At 39.1% G+C, this 20,239-nt stretch overlaps 2 protein-coding genes across 3 annotated transcripts; one reads left to right on the top strand and one right to left on the bottom strand.

Moving 5' to 3' along the window:
• Positions 1–104: 104 nt before the first annotated feature.
• Positions 105–3,297, top strand: psmc2 (proteasome 26S subunit, ATPase 2). The gene is made up of 12 exons (XM_087787971.1): positions 105–255; positions 520–557; positions 636–717; positions 784–883; positions 1,517–1,648; positions 1,734–1,806; positions 1,880–1,975; positions 2,044–2,208; positions 2,281–2,368; positions 2,627–2,829; positions 2,895–2,991; positions 3,071–3,297. The coding sequence occupies exons 1-12, from the start codon at positions 186–188 to the stop codon at positions 3,226–3,228; spliced, it is 1,302 nt and encodes a 433-aa protein (XP_087644097.1). The 5' UTR covers positions 105–185; the 3' UTR covers positions 3,229–3,297.
• slc26a5 (solute carrier family 26 member 5) lies at positions 3,261–17,900 on the bottom strand. Of its 2 annotated transcripts, none has more exons than XM_087787967.1 (18): positions 17,794–17,900; positions 15,981–16,260; positions 15,444–15,583; positions 15,071–15,181; positions 12,181–12,353; positions 10,818–10,982; positions 10,519–10,754; positions 10,296–10,443; positions 8,877–8,990; positions 8,704–8,781; positions 8,536–8,631; positions 8,315–8,421; positions 8,166–8,235; positions 8,016–8,108; positions 5,262–5,369; positions 4,226–4,414; positions 3,902–3,956; positions 3,261–3,826 (listed from the first exon to the last, which is right to left on the bottom strand). In XM_087787967.1, the coding sequence occupies exons 2-18, from the start codon at positions 16,151–16,153 to the stop codon at positions 3,702–3,704; spliced, it is 2,181 nt and encodes a 726-aa protein (XP_087644093.1). In that variant the 5' UTR covers positions 16,154–16,260; positions 17,794–17,900; the 3' UTR covers positions 3,261–3,701. The 2 variants fall into 2 exon arrangements, with proteins under 2 accessions (XP_087644093.1, XP_087644094.1); XM_087787968.1 differs by having other exon boundaries at positions 17,798–17,893.
• Positions 17,901–20,239: the final 2,339 nt, after the last annotated feature.

Here is a 20,239-nt window from a genome sequence, read left to right as displayed (position 1 = left end):
ATCATTATCTCTAAAATAATAGTTGAGTTTACTCTAAAAAAAAAATTTTTAAAAAATTAAGACAGTGGTCCTTCTTCTTTAAGCTCCGACCTTTACTTCCGGTAAAACTAAACTGCAGCGTAATACTACAGGCTAGCTGCCGGAGGAGCTCGGTGTCTAACAGTAGCAGTTTATTAGCAATAAATATGCCGGACTATTTAGGAGATGACCAAAGGAAGACAAAGGAGGAGGATAAAGATGATTCCCCGATCAGAGGTATAGGTCTTTTCCCGACCCTATTTTTGTTTTTAGATAGTGATGTATTAGCTTTATTGCTAAAGCTAGCTTATTCGGTTGGAGCTGCCTTTCTTTAATAAAACCAATGACATTTTATAAATACAATTTGCCATTGTAGTGAAATATAAACCAGAATGCTTGTGTCGTTCAAGATTACGATGTGCAATGTTTATAGTTTAAGAGGAAAGACAGGGCCTTTGTTGTTTTTGTCTACTCACGGACGTTGTGTTTTAAATCCCTCAGCTTTGGACGAAGGCGACATTGCGCTCCTGAAAACTTATGTGAGTATGCTATTCACAAGAATAACACAATTTAATCGATTATGCCCAACTTATTTGTTTGTTTTCAAACTCTGTCAGGGTCAAAGCACCTACTCCAGACAGATCAAACAGGTTGAAGATGATATCCAGCAGCTGCTCAAGAAGATCAACGAACTGACCGGTGTGTGATCAGACCTCATGCTGTTACATGTTACATGCTGGACACTCATGTGTATTGTTCCGACAGGCATTAAAGAGTCTGACACAGGCCTGGCCCCTCCAGCTCTATGGGATCTAGCTGCTGACAAACAAACACTGCAAAGTGAGCAGCCACTGCAGGTAGCAAGGTAGAGTCACATTTGTTTTTTTGTCTATTGACAATGACTGAACAATAGTCCATTATCCAGTTATCTATGTGCCCTCTGAAGTGGTTATAAACTCCTTTGCAGAAAAGAAAAATATGTAAGACAAGGCAAATTGTATCAAACCTTTTGAAAAAGTTGGATTCCATTTTTAACCTTGTTGCTTGTTTTTACATATCTTCTAGCCTTACCTTTTCCCGCATTTTTGTAAATTAAGTTTCTTGTACTTAAATATTACTTAAACAGTTCACCCAAAATTCAAACATCACTTATTTTCTACTCACCCTCAGGCCGACGATCCGATACCATTGCTGAAATATTATCATTCTTCTCTATTGTGAAATAAAACTTTGAATTGTATATATATATATGTGTATATATATATATATATATATATATATATATATATATAATCTAAACGAATCAAATAATCTAGTGTGACGCCGATTCCCAAAAGTTGCGCATGCGTGTCTGGGTGTGAGGACCTGAGAGCATAGAGGTCTGGAGGACTTTTATTATGATCGCTGTTTTAAACACAATTTGGATACAAGAAAGGCTTAACAGTGAATAATACTTTTGTAGTGTTTTTTTTTTTTAAATAATGATTGGTGTTAACAGATGCACAAAGATCATCAATGCAGACTCGGAAGACCCCAAATACATCATCAATGTGAAGCAGTTTGCCAAGTTTGTGGTGGACCTGAGCGACCAGGTAGCTCCAACCGACATAGAGGAGGGCATGAGAGTGGGGTGAGACGCTTCTTCATTATTTAAGTGTAATTATTGTGGATGGATGGAGAACATGTTAAGGTGTTAATCTGAATATCGTAAATAGTGTGGACAGGAACAAGTACCAGATCCACATTCCTCTGCCCCCAAAGATCGATCCAACAGTCACCATGATGCAGGTATGAATCTGACACAGGAGGTATTGTGGTGGAAATTATGGTCCGACCTTGATGGATACTTTTCTTGATGTAGGTGGAGGAGAAGCCCGATGTGACCTACAGTGACGTGGGTGGGTGTAAGGAGCAGATTGAGAAACTTAGAGAAGTGGTGGAGACTCCACTGCTGCATGTGAGTCCTCCCTTATTGCAACATCAGTTTGACCGATTCAAAAGCTGACCACTTGTTCCTCTCACCAGCCTGAGAGGTTCGTCAATCTGGGAATTGAACCACCAAAGGGTGTGCTGCTGTTTGGACCACCTGGTACTGGAAAGACTCTGTGTGCTAGAGCTGTTGCCAACCGGACCGACGCCTGCTTTATTAGGGTCATCGGATCTGAGCTGGTGCAGAAGTATGTGGGAGAGGTGAGTGCAGAAGAGAGGCATCCGCATCTTGGAAACACTAGGAGCAGAACATTGACGTTTGTCTGTTTTCAGGGAGCACGGATGGTTCGAGAGCTATTTGAAATGGCCCGAACTAAGAAGGCTTGTCTCATCTTCTTTGATGAAATCGACGCCATCGGAGGTAAAGCTGTAAACACTATACAAATGACAGCACCTTTGGTCAGTAGTTTGGTGCCCACATGTTTGAGCTTCGAATGTCCTGTAAATGAAGTCATGATTGTAAGGTGTATTCATGCATTTAGACAGTAGAAATTCAATCTGTGTTTTTGTGATTTTCTTTTGCTTTAAAATTTAAATTTGAGTCTCATTTTCAACTGATGTCTCAAGGTTCTCAGGATAAATATGTTCAGTGTTTGATGTTGGAATATAACCTCTTCAGGTGCTCGTTTTGACGATGGTGCTGGTGGAGACAATGAGGTCCAGAGAACCATGTTGGAGCTCATCAACCAGCTAGATGGCTTTGACCCACGAGGTAACATCAAGGTTCTGATGGCCACCAACAGACCAGACACCTTGGACCCAGCTCTCATGAGACCAGGTCGCCTAGATAGGAAGATTGAATTCAGCCTCCCGGACCTGGAGGTGAGAACACTGTAGAAAACCTTTTTTTTTTTTCCCCTTAATTCTTATGTATTTCCTGTCACCAGGGTCGCACGCACATCTTCAAGATCCACGCTCGCTCCATGAGTGTGGAGAGGGACATTCGCTTCGAGCTGCTGGCCCGTCTGTGCCCCAATAGCACTGGTGAGATGCAAACCTCCCATTCAACGCCGGAAATGAGTTCACATTTGACATCAAAATTCAAACATTGTGTGTCTCTCAGGTGCCGAGATCCGCAGTGTGTGCACTGAGGCAGGAATGTTTGCCATCAGAGCTCGCAGAAAGATCGCCACTGAGAAGGACTTCCTGGAGGCTGTGAACAAGGTCATCAAATCCTACGCCAAGTTCAGTGCAACACCCCGATACATGACCTACAACTAAAGTTGCATTTGAAAGAATCGAGTCCAGATGTATTTGTTTGTTCACATAAAAATAAAAGTTTATTCCAGACTGAAATTTCTGATTTATAACAACTTTGTTGTTGCTATGGTAACTTCATGATGTCTGACCTCATGTCTTTGAACACATTACAACCAATTATTTCTCTTTAAAAAAAAAAAAAGTCACGCAAGTGACCAAACAGTCCTTCCGCTGACTCGCCAGATGATCACAAACTTGCGCCCTCTACTGGCTTACCATAACAGAAAGGCCTCACTTCTGATTGACTCATTTAAAATGGCAGTTTCCAATACAAGCCACTTTGAGCACCTGTGTTGGTGCCCCTTGAAGGAGGGACACATTCCAAAAGTCTCAAGGCTTAACAGTCATTGAAGAAGGCCTCGGAAATGTATGTCCAGATAGGACAGGAGGTCCTAGACTGGATCTACCAAAGTTACTCTGCTCGGGACTTCCTCTCAGCGCTGGACTGGTGGCGTTCCTTGACAGTAGACCACTGCATCGTGGACAGTTGGAAAAATGATCTTGGGTTCAATTGGGTCGGTGAAGAACAGCAAGGCGTCAAGCTCAGCCAGCAGACCCCCTTAATGACACAATACAGAGAGGTCAGAGTAGATCATATTTTTTAAGCTACAAAGCAGGTATAGAGGTTTCTTACTGCTGCAGCCGGCGATGACTACTTGCACGTCCACATCTGCATAATCTCTGATGACCTGCATAGAGTAGACCTCTGATCAGTTAGGTTTAAATCACTGCCTAACTGGTCAACAGTTTCCTTTCAGGTAAGATTTATATTAGACAGATAGTTAGAACTAAATTGTTTTTCCAATTAGCACACAGCAATACAGATGATAGATTCATAAAAATAAGAAGAAGTTTCTATAAAAAGAAAGTGCAAGATGTCACAATCTAAATCTAAAGAACATAGATCAAAGACAAATAAAGACAAAGGATACAAAGATTAACTGTTAAAAGAAAAAACCTGTTTGATGGCTTTAGCTCCCACTGAATCAATGAAGCAAGTCGAAGTCCAGTCTAGGACAATGGAGTGCACCGTGTCTAGAGCCTCCAGGAAGCCTTCCTCCTCCTCCTCTCGGTCCTGCAGAGCTCCATTTTTGTGTTCCTCGTCAGTGTAGGACAGAATCTCATGAGTAACTCCTGGCTCCTTGTCCTGATCCAGATAGTAATTATTATTTTTAAAATAATAATTAAATAGATCAATAATAATAAATACAAATAAATATAGGTCAATTGATGCATCTTTCAAGGATCATTTGAATAATATTGCTTCTTCATAACATGTCTGGTAGATTTTTTTTTATCTGTGCATCACAAGCAGGCACATCCTGATCAGACAGACGGACGGACGGAGACTTTATTGATCCCTCTGTAAACAGTAGTTTGTTAACCAATCTCCTCTCTGCAACCGTCACCAGGGAGTCCTAACCTGTCCAACCTGGACAGGAGGGCTGGCTCTGTGGTTGGCATGAAGCTGGACTCACTGGACAGCAGAATGCTGTTCCATTCATGGTTCCGTTCATCACACTACCACCATATCTTTCTGTTGGTAAAGGATGGTTCTTTTTTCCGATATGCAGTGCTACTTTTGCTCAAGATGTAATGGAACATACTGCACACCTTCCAATCAGTTCAACTTTTGCCTAGTCAGACCAAAGTATTTTAGAAATTTTGAATTTCTTCAGATCTCTGCATGATCTCTAGTTTTCAGGGATCTTTTGTGGACTTCCCTTTTCCAGGTAGGTCTTATTTAAGTGATTTCTTGATTGAGAACCGGTTTGGCGGTCATTTTACAAATGACATCAAAGAACAGTGACCTTCATTAAGAACAACTGATGTCAGTTCAACATTCTTTCAGTGTGACAATAACCTCCATGTGACTCATGCGTCAACGTTTGATCGAAGGCAGGTTTGGAACAAGGTTTGCACAATAGTAACGTGCATGTGAGTTTAGCGGTTCACAGTTAAATACAGGTCAGAGAGGCTGCAGGTCCACTCACCTCCACAGGGGGATCATCTTCTGCCGACTTTCGTTGATAGCTGACTTTAACCTTCTTCTTGGCACGTGCTTCTCTCAGAGTGTGGATGAGTTCAGGGTTCACGCCCGTCTGACAAACACAAACAGAGGCATAAGCTGTAAACATGATATAATAATATTATATTATTTTATAATAAGATTTTTAAATGGAGGTAAGGGTTACTTCCTGTTGACACAGCACAACAACTATTGCAAGACTAAGCAATAAGCTAAAACTAAACTTAAGAGTAAACTGGACTGGTCCTGAAACACAGACCATGTATATAAGAAAGTTCAGAGTAGACTGTACTTTCTGAAGAGGCTTCGATCATTTAACATCTGCAAGAAGCTCCTACGCATGTTCTACCAGTCTGTGGTGGCCAGTGTCCTGTTCTATGCTGTGGTGTGTTGGGGTGGGAAGAGTGTCAACAGGCTGGACAGGTTGATCAGGAAGGCTGGCTCTGTGGTTGGAATAAAGCTTGACTCACTGGTGACAGTTGCTGAGAGGACATCACTGAACAAACTACTGTCCATCATGGATGATGACAGTCATCCTCAGAACACGGTCATCAGTGAGCAGAGAAGAAGATGGAGTGCACAAATGCTCCTTCCCAGGTGCAAAACAAATAGACTCAAGGACTCAATAATTCCTCGGACAAATAGGGATTGTATAACGGGGGGCAGGAGTGGAGTGAAAAGATGATGATATTCTATGTTAATCTTTGTATCCTTTCTTTGCGTTATTGCCTTTGATCTGTTTTTTATACTTTGTCATCCCATCCCCTTTTCTTTTTTTTTTATACAAAACCATCGTCTGTGTCTGCTGTAGACTGGAATACCAATTTCCCGAAGGAGATCTTCAAAGGGATTAATAAAGTTTATCTATCTAAACTATACTGCACACTAACACACACTAGCACTCTTGTCCATGATCTTGAAGAAGGTGGTGTCTGAGCAGCTGTCATTGTTCCTGGATCAGATAAACATCCATGAGAAGTTTCAGTCTGGCTTCCATGAACATCACTCTACAGAGACAGCCTGAAAGTGTCCAGTGACATCATGATGTCGGCTGATTTGGGTCAATACACTTCTCTGGTTCTCTTGGATCTGTCCTCAGCCTTTGCAACAGTTGATCACCAGATCCTACAGATCTTATCATAACTTTCTGGGCGCAGTTTCAGTGTATCTGCCAATCAAATAAGGTCTGAATCAGCGGATCTGTTGTGTGGAGTCCCTCAAGGTTCTGTTTTTGGTCCTTTATTATTTTTGCTGTACTTGATTCCCTGGGTAAAATCCTTCAGAGATATCCTGATGTTTCTTACAACGTTTTTGCTGATGACATCCAGCTCTATTAATCATTTGATCCAACTGAGCCCTGGAGGCTGTACAACTTAGTCAATTGTTTGCTAGAAATCAAACAATTGCTGAGTGAAAAAACTTTGCAGCTAAATGTGGACAAAACTGAAACTCTGGTTATTGCTCCTGATGATAAGGTTCCAGGTTTGAGTCAGTACTTGGGTGACTTAGGTCAGTCTGTCAAACTGAGCCTCTAAACTTAGGAAAATGATGTCACAACACGATCTGGATCTTATAATCCATGCGTTTGTGTGTTCTTGTTTAGACTATTGTAACAGTTTGTTTTCGTGTCTAAACGAGAAGGAGCTGTCTCGCCTGCAGTTAATACAAAACTCTGCAGCAAAAATTCTGACCAGCTCTAGTAGAATAACTCACATTTCTCTGATCCTTAAAACTCTTCACTGGCTGCCAGTTTCTTTCAGGATCAATTTTAAAATTCTGGTTTTTACTTTCAGAGATATTCATGGTCAGGCTCCTCCTTACATCAGTGATCTGATCCAGCCTTACACCCCAGCTCGGGCTCTGGAGTCTGTGGATCAGAATCTACTGATGGTTTCACGCACACTCACACACATTAGGAGTGTCAACAGGTTGGACAGGTTGATCAGGAAGGCTGGCTCTGTGGTTGGAATGAAGCTGGACTCACTGGTGACAGTTGCTGAGAGGACATCACTGAACAAACTACTGTCCATCATGGATGATGACAGTCATCCTCTGAACACTGTCATCAGTGAGCAGAGAAGCAGATGGAGTGCACGAATGCTCCTTCCCAGGTGCAAAACAAATAGACTCAAGGACTCATTCATTCCTCGGGCTATTAGATTGTACAATTCTGAGTTCGGGGGCAGGAGTGGAGTGAAAGTAATTGGATGTTCTGTTCTATGTTAGTCTTTGTATCATTTTTCTTTGATCCATGTTCTTTATCTTTAGACTTAGATTATATCATTTTGTTCTATCTCTTTGTGTTATGTCTCGTTTTTATTTTGATTTATTTTTCATGAAAAATTGCTGTATTTTCTGTGGCTATTGGAAAAAAACAATTTCCCGAAAGAGACCTCCTGAGGGATCAATAAAGTTTTACCTTACCTTACCTTACACACTACCGGACCAGAGGAGAGAAATCCTTCAAGGCTGTTGATCCTTAGCTTTCAAATGATCTTCCTCTCTCTGCGCTTGATGGAGTCTACTGACTCCTTAAGAAACATCTTAAGACATTCTTATTTGTGCAGGCTTTTCACTGATTTTCTGGGACTCCTGTTTTTGTGTTATGTGTCTTGGCCTTTAATAGTATATAGTTCTAACTGTGTATTGTTTGTGATTGTTAAAGTGCTTTGTGACCTGGTCTAGGCGCTTTAGAAATAACCCTTACTTACTAACTTACCTTCTTCTTGAGCACGCTCACGTACGCATCACTGTTGGCGAAGTAGATTGGAGAGTTGAAGTGGAAAATCTTAATCCCCTCACATTCTGCCGCCTGGGAACCACAACACAAGTTTTGATGGGAACATTTCAACCTCCATCTTCCTCTCACCTCTTCGTACTCATCAGCGTCAAAGTATAGACCGGTACCAGGAACATGACCCAGGATGGATTCTTTGGGGCTGCGGAAGGAGTAGGGCCGTCATGTTGTTTCATATTGACACAGATGTAACGTGACAACATCAAAGAACAAATACACACGTCTGTGTTCTGTAGATGACAGTAAGCAGGGCCACTCCAATGGCCACCAAAAGACCATAATCCAGACCCAACAGTACAGCTGCTGTGAAAGCTACAACCCAGATGACCTAAAAAGGAAGTTCATTGTGATGGAGAACACATACTTTTTTTAAATTCAAAATTAACTTATCCGTTTTAGCTTTGCTTCATTTCTTAATGTAATTTTTTTTTTCAAAACTAACCAGTTCTACTTTGCTGGTCCTCCACAAGTGAGGAATGTCTCTGAGCTGCTTGAACATCCCCACAAGGTTTACCATGATAATAGCAGCTAATGCTGTCTGCCAACAAAAGGAAGTTGAAGTGAGAAGACAAAAATCGTAATATCTGTCAGGGGCACAAACTCCACCCACCTGAGGCAAAGGCTCGAACACGAATCCAATGGCTACCACAACCACCAGCACGACCAGAGAGCCCACCAGCCCTGCGATCTACACACAAAAAAAACAACATTAGGAAGTGTCCGTCCGTCCGTCCGTCCGTCCGTGCGTGCGTGCGTGCGTGCGTGCGTGCGTGTTCTGCTTACCTGGGTTTTTCCGCCCGTGCTCTCCTGCACCAAACTTCTGGACATGGAGCAGGTGATTGTGAAGGTTTGGAAGAAGGAGCTGAGGAAGTTGCAAAGACCCAACGCGATCAGCTCCTGAAAATTTATCAGGTTTACCTTTTAAAACTAACAAATATATGTCTGAGAAAAGACACAAAAGCAATATTTTAAAACAAAAGTTAAAGGTCCAAAATAACATTTCAAAAAATGCTGAGCGAGCATTTTAAGCACAGATGACAGGAAATCACACACACAGACCCACTTCCTCCAAAGCCAACAAGTCAACCTCAAAGTCTGTTGATATGGGGAGAAAAAAAACTGACAGGACAAGGATTTATTTCTTTTTTGTCAATTACGATATATATCGAACAAAGATCAGATCAATTTTTGGTCAATCTGAAATGTTCCCGGTGATTCTTAAAGGGTATAACTCTGCTGACTCACTCACATGTTTAAAATGTTAAAATCTTCCTCCCCAAGATGCAGTAAATCTCTCATCATGATGATGATTTGAAGTTAGTTCTTTATTAGTTTAGTTGTTTGTAATGCTTGACTAACCACAGCAATGTGGGCGTGGTTATGGTAAACAAGAGTTCATCTTGTGCTTAATCACTTGTGCTGACGAGTACAATAAAGTTAATTTAGAAGGAGAACACATGAGTTGCCCTTTATCTTCAATTTCTTGATTCCAACTTGGGGAAAAAAACAGACCTTTGTTGGTAAATTCAAAACAAATAATATATAAAATATTTTGTACAAAAAAAACAACTAAATTCTCAAAATACAGTAACATTTTGAAACAAGAACAAGAAACAGGGATAAAAAATGACACAATTATCATCTTTTGCAAGTGTTGCAACAGTAATACTCGCATGAAGCCATGATTTCTATTCATTTTCTCCCATTTTCTTCCTTTTATTGTTACAGGATATAAAGGTTTATTGGTTAAAAAAAAAAAAGTTTTCCTAATAATAAATACTCGAAACCTGATTTATGCAATAGCTTTAGAACTGACACCCGCAAATTGCAAAATAAAAAATGAATTTATTTGTTCACAATTTGTTGTCCTCTCTTAGGTTGGAAAGAGACCAAAATCCTTGATTAAGAACTTAAATAGTTTTAAAAAAATAATGAGCGCATTAAGAGTAGGATGCAATCTGTGAGCCAAAGTTTTGTGAAAAGACTCAAAAGAAAAGCAATTATTTCCCCATATCAAACTGTGATCAAAATGAAAATAACGTGGACTCGTCAGTAATGTAGAGCTCACTTGCATGGCCTTGAGTTACACTGACTTACCTTTCAAAGTTTCCCTGCTGCCCTTAATTATTCAAACCATCCTGGTGTTTATACAAACATACATTTTTAACATAACTTCACCTGGGAACAGCTCTGCTGACTCACCTGGTTTCCATCCACACTGTAATTATGTTGTATTGCAAAAGTCTTTGCAAGAGAGATTCCCATTGAGAAGCTTACAATTGCTATTGCAACTGCATCTGTGATCAGGTTCGGCAAAAGTGAGAAATCTGGGATGACAGGAGGAAGAAGTCTAAGGAAGGACATACAGACAGTCAAGAGTGATGCGTCACCATTGATCATACGACATTGACGCTAGTTATCATACCCTGTGGGAATGTTCCCAACAATTTCCAGGCCGTAGTTCTCTGACAGCTTCATGCCAAACGAGACCCCTGTGGATACGATGACGACGATTATCTCTCCTGGGATTGGAATCAGCAGTTTTTTCTTGAAGCGCTCATTGAGATATTTTATTGCGTATAGAAAGATGAGGCAGGCCAGGCCCAGGAGGACTGTGGTGCTGTTGCTACTGGTTATGTTGCTGAACAGTGCCTTCAGGCTCTGGGGAAAAAGTGGTTCTTTCATTAATGATGCATGAGGAAAACACTTGTATATTTAACTTACATAAACAACAGAGAGGGGTCCACTGAAGCGCCGTGTCTTCACCCCGAGCAGGTACTTCAACTGAGACACCACCACGTGCACGGACGCAGCTGTGGTGAAACCTCGCACCAGGGGCTCAGTGAGGTAGATTGCCACGAAGCCAAACCTGAGAATTCCGAGAAGTATCTTCGTAGTCCAAGGGGAAAAGAGTGGGGAGTGGAGTCAAAGCTTACTTTTGTTTAAAGTAACAACAAAAATTTGAGCCACAACTCCAGATTACAACATGCTGCTTTGTAAACAGTGACTTGAGCGTGAGAAGAGGCACTGAAGTTTAAGTTAAGCTCAATGACACCTGAGCCAATCACATTACAGAATTTGATGCACTGACATTGAAAATTGGTTCCAGACAGGATTTCAAAAACAGCTAATCCAATATGATTTTCACGCAGAGATTAATCCAAAATGAGAAGGTTACTGGGTACCATAATGAAACCGACATAAACAGTTTGTAGCAAAACTGAAAACCAACACAAATTTCATTGCCTCATTTTAGTTTCCGTTGAATTTTTTCAGATAAAAATAGTTCTAAAAGGAAAAATATAACACTTCTCACACGAGTACAATAAAGACCCAAAACATTGCTGACAAAATGTAACTCAGGCAGAGTCTGTTGCGATTGACAACAACTACTTTGTCAAAATTAAACTACCTACCCATCTATCTATCTATCTCTCCATCTACCTACAGGTATCTATCTATCTCGAAACAGGGGGGCAAAGAGCAACAGCAGGTTGAACCAAAGTATCGGACGATTACATCATATTTGTTAGAGACAAGCTGGAACAGATTAAAAAAAAATTTAAAAATTTAAAAAAACTCAAGAAATAATAAATGCATAAAGACTATACTTAGGACTAAGATGGAATCTGTGTGCCAAATGTTTAGTGAAAAGACTCAGTTTGATATGGGAAATAATTCACTCGTTATTCAACAATGAAAACCACGTGGACTCTCCAGCACAGCAGAAAAAACAACTTCTCACACTCAATTAAGTCCCAAAACTTTACGGACAGAAGGCAACTCAAGCAAAGTCTGGCACAGTTGACTAAACTACTTTGTCAAGATTTTACTACCTCCCTATCTATCCATCTAGCCATCTACCTACCTATCTATAAACATGGGGCCGGGGGGTGATGAGCAACAACTGAGTGAACCATAGTATCAATGAAATCAAGCTCTGTTGACGAAGATCTTTCTAGCACATTAGGTCCCCAATTTCTTCTTCAGTGAGCCTTGGCTTCTGATTTCATACATATTTGGAGGAGATGGTCAAGAGGTTAAATTCTTTCTTGCTACAGAATGCTTATACATGTTGTGAACTAACCTGAATAATTCCCACCAGGGTCGTGAGAACAACAGCCACTTGAACTCTTCTCTCATCCCGAGCCAGGGAGGAAGACACGTTGAACTCATTGGCATGTTCCAAGTAGAACATGGAGTCTGGAGCCTCCCTGACTGCAACTCCTCCAATCATCAGACTTATAACGGCAAAGGTTCCTGCACAACATACACAGCATTATTTATTCGTGACTTTAAATATTAGAGAAGAAAGGACAATTCTTTCATCCATCTTGAGGCAACGATAAGAGAGATTCAGTTTAAGAATGCAGCTGCAGTGCCAAGATGAAGACCTCTGCTGTCACACGTTGATGGAAAGACCCTTAACCTTTAAGTCCATTTGATGAACTGCTGTGATTAAATCCCCTTTACAGTTTCAAGTCATTTGTGGAAAGAGGATCTGACCCGTTTATTATGTTACCCAGAGGTTGGTGCTGTTTTGGAGATCCCACCAACCCATCTTATAATTAATACAAATTTTGTCTGGAATGACTGGAAAATAAAACCTGATAAAACCTCTTTTTTTCACATTATGTTGCAGTGCTTATAGAAATTATCTTACAGACTCATATTTTGCTTAGATTAATTGGTTATCTAAGGCAGAGAAGGCATGTGGAGAAATCTGAGTAGTGTGATGAAGGCAAGTAAGAGATGTCCTTGCAGGAGTATTTAAAACTAGTGCCAAATGCCTACTGCACCATGACATTTATCTTCAGTGGAACAAACCATTAGAGAGACATTTAGAGCAGTAGGATGAAGACATCATGTAGCCAAGATGATAAGACTTCATTGGAGCAGTTGGATCAAAGTAAATATACTACGTTTTTTTTAAAGAGTGTAGAAGCCCATAAGCCCTTTTTGTTCAGGAAGTAGAAAGAAATGTTATATAGATCCCAGTCAAATAATAAAATCCATCAATATTTAATAAGTAAATAACAAGTATGATAAACCTTCTCGGTCCTTCTACGGGGCTGGATTATCAGACATAATCCTGACTGCAAGGACATGTAAGCACTTAAACAAACAATATAAAGAACAGTCAACCATTCACAAGACCTGCAGTCTGGGGTAACCTAGGAATCATGTGAGAGAACAACACAGTCCAAGTGTTTACACTGAAAAGGAGCTCATCACTTTCCCAGTGACTTCAGATCATGTGAAGAGGAAGAGGCTTCCTGTTGCTAGACAGAGATCAGCACTGAGTTTAAAGAAATTGTGAATTATGAAAGAAGTTGAGCAAGGATTTTTTCAGGAAAAACTGATAGAGCCCAACTTCAAAATTAAGTCTTCATCTATGGATTAACATTCACTCCTGCACCAAACAGGAATGTTCTATTGAAAAATGGCTATTGAGTTATTTATTTTATGCAAGTGCTCAGTATTTTTCTTATTTTGCATAACAAACTTTACAATGAAGTTGTCATAAAATAACCCAACACTTACTAAACTTGGGAAATGGAATACTAAGTATAACCATACCACTAATTTAGGTCCAAGAGAGACTCATTTTTCCTTGTGAAATGTTATTATTAAATTATTTTTTTCGGCAAATAGGCCCCATCGGCCTTTAATAAGTAAGTGAGTAAGTAAGTAATGGTTATTCCTTGAGCACCTTTCTAGACCAGGGTCCCAAAGCGCTTTAACAATCAAAAACAATACATAGTTCAAATATATCCTTAGAAGACCAAGACACATAAGACAAACACAGGAGTCCCAGAAAGCAAGGGAAAAGCCTGCACAAATAAGAATGTCTTAAGATGTTTCTTGAAGGAGTCAGTAGATCCATCAAGCGCAGAGAGAGAGGTAGATTCCAGAGCTTAGAAGCAACAGCCTGAAAGGATTTCTCTCCTTTGGTCCGGAACTAATTTCAGGCCCATTTCTAAACTCCCATTCTTGTCCAAGATCTTGGAGAAGGTGGTGTCTGAGCAGCTGTCATAGAAACTGAAACTCTGGTTATTGCACCTGATGATGAAGCTCCAGGGTTGAGTAAGTACAAACTGAACCTGAGAAACCTGGGTGTTATATTTGACAAAGACATGTCTCTAGTTCAACACTGCAGAAAATTGAACAGAAACTGAGAAAAATATCTAAACTTGCGAAGTCGATCTCACAACACGATCTGGAGCTTGTAATCCACACGTTTGTGTCTTCTCGTTTAGACTATTGCAACAGTTTGTTTTCGTGTATAAACAAGAAGGAGCTGTCTCGCCTGCAGTTAATACAAAACTCTGAAGCGAGAAACTGACCCACTTAGTAGAAGAACTCACATTTCTCCGATCCTTAAAACTCTTCACTGGCTGCAAGATACATTTTAAATTCTTGTTCTTACTTTCAGAGCTTTTCATGGTCAGGCTCCTCCTTACATCAGTGATCTGATTAAACCTTACACCTCAAGGGGAGCGATTTTCTCTTTGATCAATTTAATTTTGTCAGTGAAAAATCAACGACTGAGAAAATGGTTGCTTCTTTTAAATGATTTATTATTCACAAGACTCACTTGCTGTAGCCCAGTCATTGTTTCATGTATAAATACGGATGGTAAGTTGTACGCCATTTGTAATTACTAAAGCGGGTCAGGATACTGTTTTTAGGAAGTTGGCCTGGCCCCTTGTTGACAGTGAATGAAACCCCAAATGTTATATCACATATCAAGAAACTAAAGATATGTTCATGATGCTATGGAAAACGTCATACAGGTATGACAAAAGCAATGATAAGGATATCAGAAAACTAATATTTACTCAACAAACAAGACCAGACCTCACAAGTAAGACCTTAATATTACTTATCATATGTTTGTGCATGCGTGCTTGCGTGAGTGCATGTGTTTAAAATGACACAACACATTGAGGGGTATTAAAGCTCATTTTCCTCACCTACTGATATGTGCCTGGATGTACCAAGAAAGGTGTAGAGAATGACAGGATACAAGGACGAGTAGAGCCCGTATACTGGTGGTACAGAAGCCAGCATGGCGTAGGCCAGACCTGAGAAACACAGGCAAGGATTTCTAAAAGCAATAAAAGTCAAGACTTTCTGACAAAATCAGGGATAAAAAGTTATTAACACAGGCAGCATGACTCCATAAGTGCTCAACAAAACATCCAGGCAATATTAAGATTGTTGTAGTTCACCATTGACGTTCTGTCTATAATCTAAACTTTAAAAATCCTAATTTTTGCTGAACATTGTTCAACTGCTGGCGTTGACGCACATACACACAGAAGCCTGTAGTTCAGAGGTTCTAACCTTGAGGAAGCTGCACCATGCCCGTGCTCAAGCCTGAGATGATATCTGAGAAAAGGTACTCTTTCACAGGATATGTGGGAAGCCAGGTTAGAATGGGAAGAAAGCTCAGAACGGTTGCTTTGGCTTTTGCTGATGTACACCTGAGGACATAAAAGATGTTGGCTGGTTTTTTACACATACAAAATCATTTTAAAAAGTTTTGATGAGATCTGAACTGCATTTTCGGAAATCAATGTTTGTTCAATTTTAAATGTCAAATTGTACAAACAGAGGCAAAAATACGTTTGAGAAGAAAGTCTACTTGGATAATGATGTTTGCTGATGACATAGTGAATTAGGAGAGTTGGAATTGTCGTAATTTATGTTGACAAGAGAGACATAAGTGTGCTTTTCTTAATAAGAAGACTGAAATCATGATAAAGATAACCACCAGATAAAAATGTCAACTAAAATATTCACAACTAGTGACATTTAAAGAAATGTTTTGGAATATTTGTCGATATTAGATCAAAGATCAATATAGATTTTAGATCCTACCTTAGCTTCTGCTTCAGCCTCTTCCTCAGACTGATTTTTTCTTTACAGTGATACAGCCGCGACCTGATAAAAGCTTCATTGTAAACCTGTCGGTTGATGGAGATGTTTATCGACGCTTCATCTTCGTGGGCTGCCGATATTAAGGTGGTGGTCGTTTCTAGCTCTCGGTCCATCTTGGGCTCCTAATGTCAGGAGGCGTCTTGATCTATGGTCTATGATCTCTCCTTCAGTTGCATCATCACTCGCCACTCTTCATTCCAAATTGAATGGAACAAATGTTCTGTTGGCAGGAGACAAGTCACATTAAAGAGTTTGATAGACTCCTTTACATGATAATGACAAAATACAATACACAAATCCTGTATCCTGTCATCATAAATCCCTTTGACAAGAAAATAATTGATTCCCTCTGTAATCTTCTGTATATACAGTATTGTCACAAAGTGAAAACTGCATTAAGTAGGATTAAGAGTGTTCCGGTTAAGTGACTTTTGGAATCAACACACAAATTTTTCATAGGCTATGACTAAGACTGAAATTCTAGAAAATACATATAGATAGATAAAACTATAATAAGTAACAATAAGATTACATTTTATCATGAATGTTTATTATACAGTGAAATCTTCCAAGAACAAATTACCCATAGAGATTATAGAGAAATGCAGAAAGTTTTAAAAACAACAACATTTACTTATTGTCTTGTAAAACAAAAAAACATGAATCAAACAACGCTGTAGTGTAAACCAAGATGGTCTTACTAAAATAATTTCCAAGTATACATTTCATATGCATGATGTAATAATACAACAGGTGAATATTTAACAATAAAAATGACATGTATATGTAAATACACTCACAATGTCAGTATGTTTCCTTAAGATCTTGCATCACTTTCGTTGTCTAAGAAATTTGAACATTGAACATTTCCAGATAATTTGTTAATTAATTACATTTTACACCACATCAATCTTAACTGCTATTTGTCATGGAAACATATTGTCTTTTACTTCGAAATTAAGACTTCAAGTGAAAGGCACAGCACTCAACAGAGTTACATCTACACCAGCGTTTTCCCTCCAATGGGGATGAATTATTCTCAGACCTTTTTTTAACAAAAATATTGAACTCTCTAAAAATATAAATTATTTACTAACTTACCTACATTACCACTGTGATCTGAGGGAAAGGCCCCCAAAAGACCAAATTTCACCATAGATATAGAAAATATCTTGATCAAAGTGTCCCAAAATGAAACTTCTATAGTGATGTGAACAGAGAACATGTCTTCCCATGAATCTCAATGGCTCAACTGAATCTTCCAGGCAGACTGCTTTAAGAAATATTTTTCTCAACTTTTCAGAGGTGATAAATAAACAACACAGCAACACAAATTAAAATACTAAACATGCGTTATGGACTAGGTGGAAACTTAAAGATAGGTGCTACATTTCTCATTTGAACTTCATAAAATTGTATGCATAATGAATATAGAAATAATAATACTTAGACGATTCATATTCAGATTACACAAAATGTTGATTTAATACACTTCATTGTCAGTCAACAGATGCTGATAGCAAAACAACAATGTGTAATCATATTAAATTGGATTTGGAAACATCAAAGTGTAAATACATCACTGCGCTTGTTTAATGATAATTATCTTCTTAGTCAAGCGGATTTGACAAGTGGTTTCTCATTATTCCATTAAACAAACAGCCTTAAATCTAACACCCTGCCTGATTTCCAGTAGCTAGCTAACAAGCTAACTTTATAGAAAAAAACACCAAGAATAAAGAGATGTTCTTACCTACAGTGATCGTTGAGAGCATCAGGCGGATGATGGCGCTGTTAATGATTATATTGCATTTCTTCCGTCGAACTTTAACAGCGAACACCTTCACCGACACGGAACACAGATGCTCTCTTTGGTGAGAGACGTCTCACTCCCAGGCGACGACTCGGCACACAACCCCTCTGCGCATGTGCGATACTTTCGTGCAGTAATTATTCTTAACGCTTTTGCACCGATCATAATTGTACATACAAGTAGACATTGTGGTTTGTAAAATACATAAATATAACAATATAAACTTTAATTCGTTTCTTGGTCAGTCATTTTGAAGTATCATTACTGGCGCCCTTTGAGAGTGTCAAGTACATTAACTTGAAATATATGACCTTATTGTCATTTTTGTTTTGTTTATATTCCTAACATAAAAGAAAGAATCAAGGTCACTCGTCGATTTGACTTACACATACCTGGTAATTAAAAAATATATATTTTAAATCTGATCCTTATTAAACGGATAACGTTCAAATATTATGCGTGTTACAATTTAGTGTCCGAGCAAGAACTGTCAATACACGATCTTGGAGATGTGCGTGATCTGGGAGTTCATGCGCAGTAGCATATTTCGATGCGCCGCCACGTTTTTACGTCAAACAAAAACTGACATGATTGTGTGATGAAATAAGCCAGTCGCGTGTTACGTGTTGACGTCAGTAGTCACATGTCCACTCGTTCCCATTTTAACGTGTAACAATACGTGAGTTTTGAACTGCGATCATGCTCTATCACGCGCTCGAGTTTCTCCGGTCAAATGAGTCGCAGTTACAACTGGAGTGCCCTTTCTAGCTAGACTTTACGGTAATATCCCCGAACGCCTCTGATAAGTCATCAATGTGTCATAGAGCCAAAATATGATTATTTAAATATTAATATCTCTAAATTACCAATTTCAAATGTTGTGATATTTTATAAGATACTAGTGTATATCCTCTTCAAGACATCCATAGCAGTCATTCATTGGAACTCTCGATATTTATTGATTTATATTCTCTCTAACCTGTCATATTTGACAATGAAATTCTCACAAATGATCTGAACCCTATTAAAAAGGTTTATATCTCAATTTGTTTTAAACAATCTGTACTTGTGTCACAAAATAATGACCAACAACAAAAAAGTAATATATGAACAGTACCGAGTATGAGCGTGATAACGAAGGATGCTCTTATTTTGAAACCGAGGTTAGTCTCATGATTTTGCACGACGGTCGGGGTTATTACCGTAAACTATAGCGAAAAGGGGCACTCCATTTCTAAGTGCGGCTCATTTGACCGGAGAAACCTGAACGCGTGATAGCTTGACCGCAGTGGTTTTGAAAGGCGGTTTATTTTACTGGGTAATGGCCCAAAGTTTCATGTTTTTGACGCATATAACATACATTCTGCAAATACATTAGTGATTATTGCAAATCATTGCTCGCTTTTAACGCTCCTGTTCTGGTGCAGGAGGAACTGTAAAGCAGCATTTTACCGCTAAAGGGGAGTAAAACTCAATTTTAGACTTTTTTTTTCGTGAGAAAAAAAGTTTTTTTTAATCAGTTAATTTGTCCATCAATATAACATAAGAGAACTCATGATTGCAGTCAAAACAATGAACAACACTAACACTGTAAATTAGCTGATCAAAGGAATCCACAAATATACGCAGAATATTCTTAAAATCAGTGCACAGTGTTTACAAGAGAGGTCATCGCCCTTGGTTTTGCTGATAAGCCTCCAACTGTTGTGGAGAAACTTTCCCTCCAGTCCAGTCAGAGGTCCTGATGTCCAGCTGCTGCACATCTGCTATACACCACAAAACTCCCCTTAACTGGTCAACCATGATCACGTGAGCGGAGGTACTGGCGATAGGAGATATATCCACCAAGTTAAAAGTGTTACTGCCTAAAAGAGCCGCTATTCTGTCATATAGAATGTATTTATGATTAGGACATGCAGAGGTTATAACCCTTAAAAGCAGGGGTTTCAAACCTTTGGAGGTGTGCAAGGGATTACATTTTTTGTTAAGATGGTTAAGGAATAAAGAGAATAAAAATAAATGTCATCATTTATGTAGTTTTGATGATATATAATATACATGTATACATTTTATTTATATATATGCTCCTACATTCACTACTTCAACATTTCAAGTTTTGAAACGTCAATATACCTTTTACACTAACAGTCACCTGACTTTTCTATTAAGTAAAAGGAATATCAGTGTTGTGCATAATTATTTCATTTTATTTTATTTATTTAAATGCTTTGATTCTTTGTTTTCATATTATTTTATATACAGTTATTACGATATCCCCAGAGAGTGTGAGGCGATGCCTACACTCGCACTCACTCGTATCCTCATGAAGTGCTTTGAGCGGCTTTTCCTGCCCGCCATGGACCCCTTCCAGTTTTCATATGGGTCT

The sequence above is a fragment of the Callionymus lyra genome, chromosome 3, assembly GCF_982586985.1.
Source record: "Callionymus lyra chromosome 3, fCalLyr1.hap1.1, whole genome shotgun sequence".
Classification (NCBI taxonomy): Eukaryota; Metazoa; Chordata; class Actinopteri; order Syngnathiformes; family Callionymidae; genus Callionymus; species Callionymus lyra.
The sequence above is the reverse complement of the archived record's forward strand: the minus strand, read 5'-3'. Positions and strand labels throughout refer to the sequence as shown.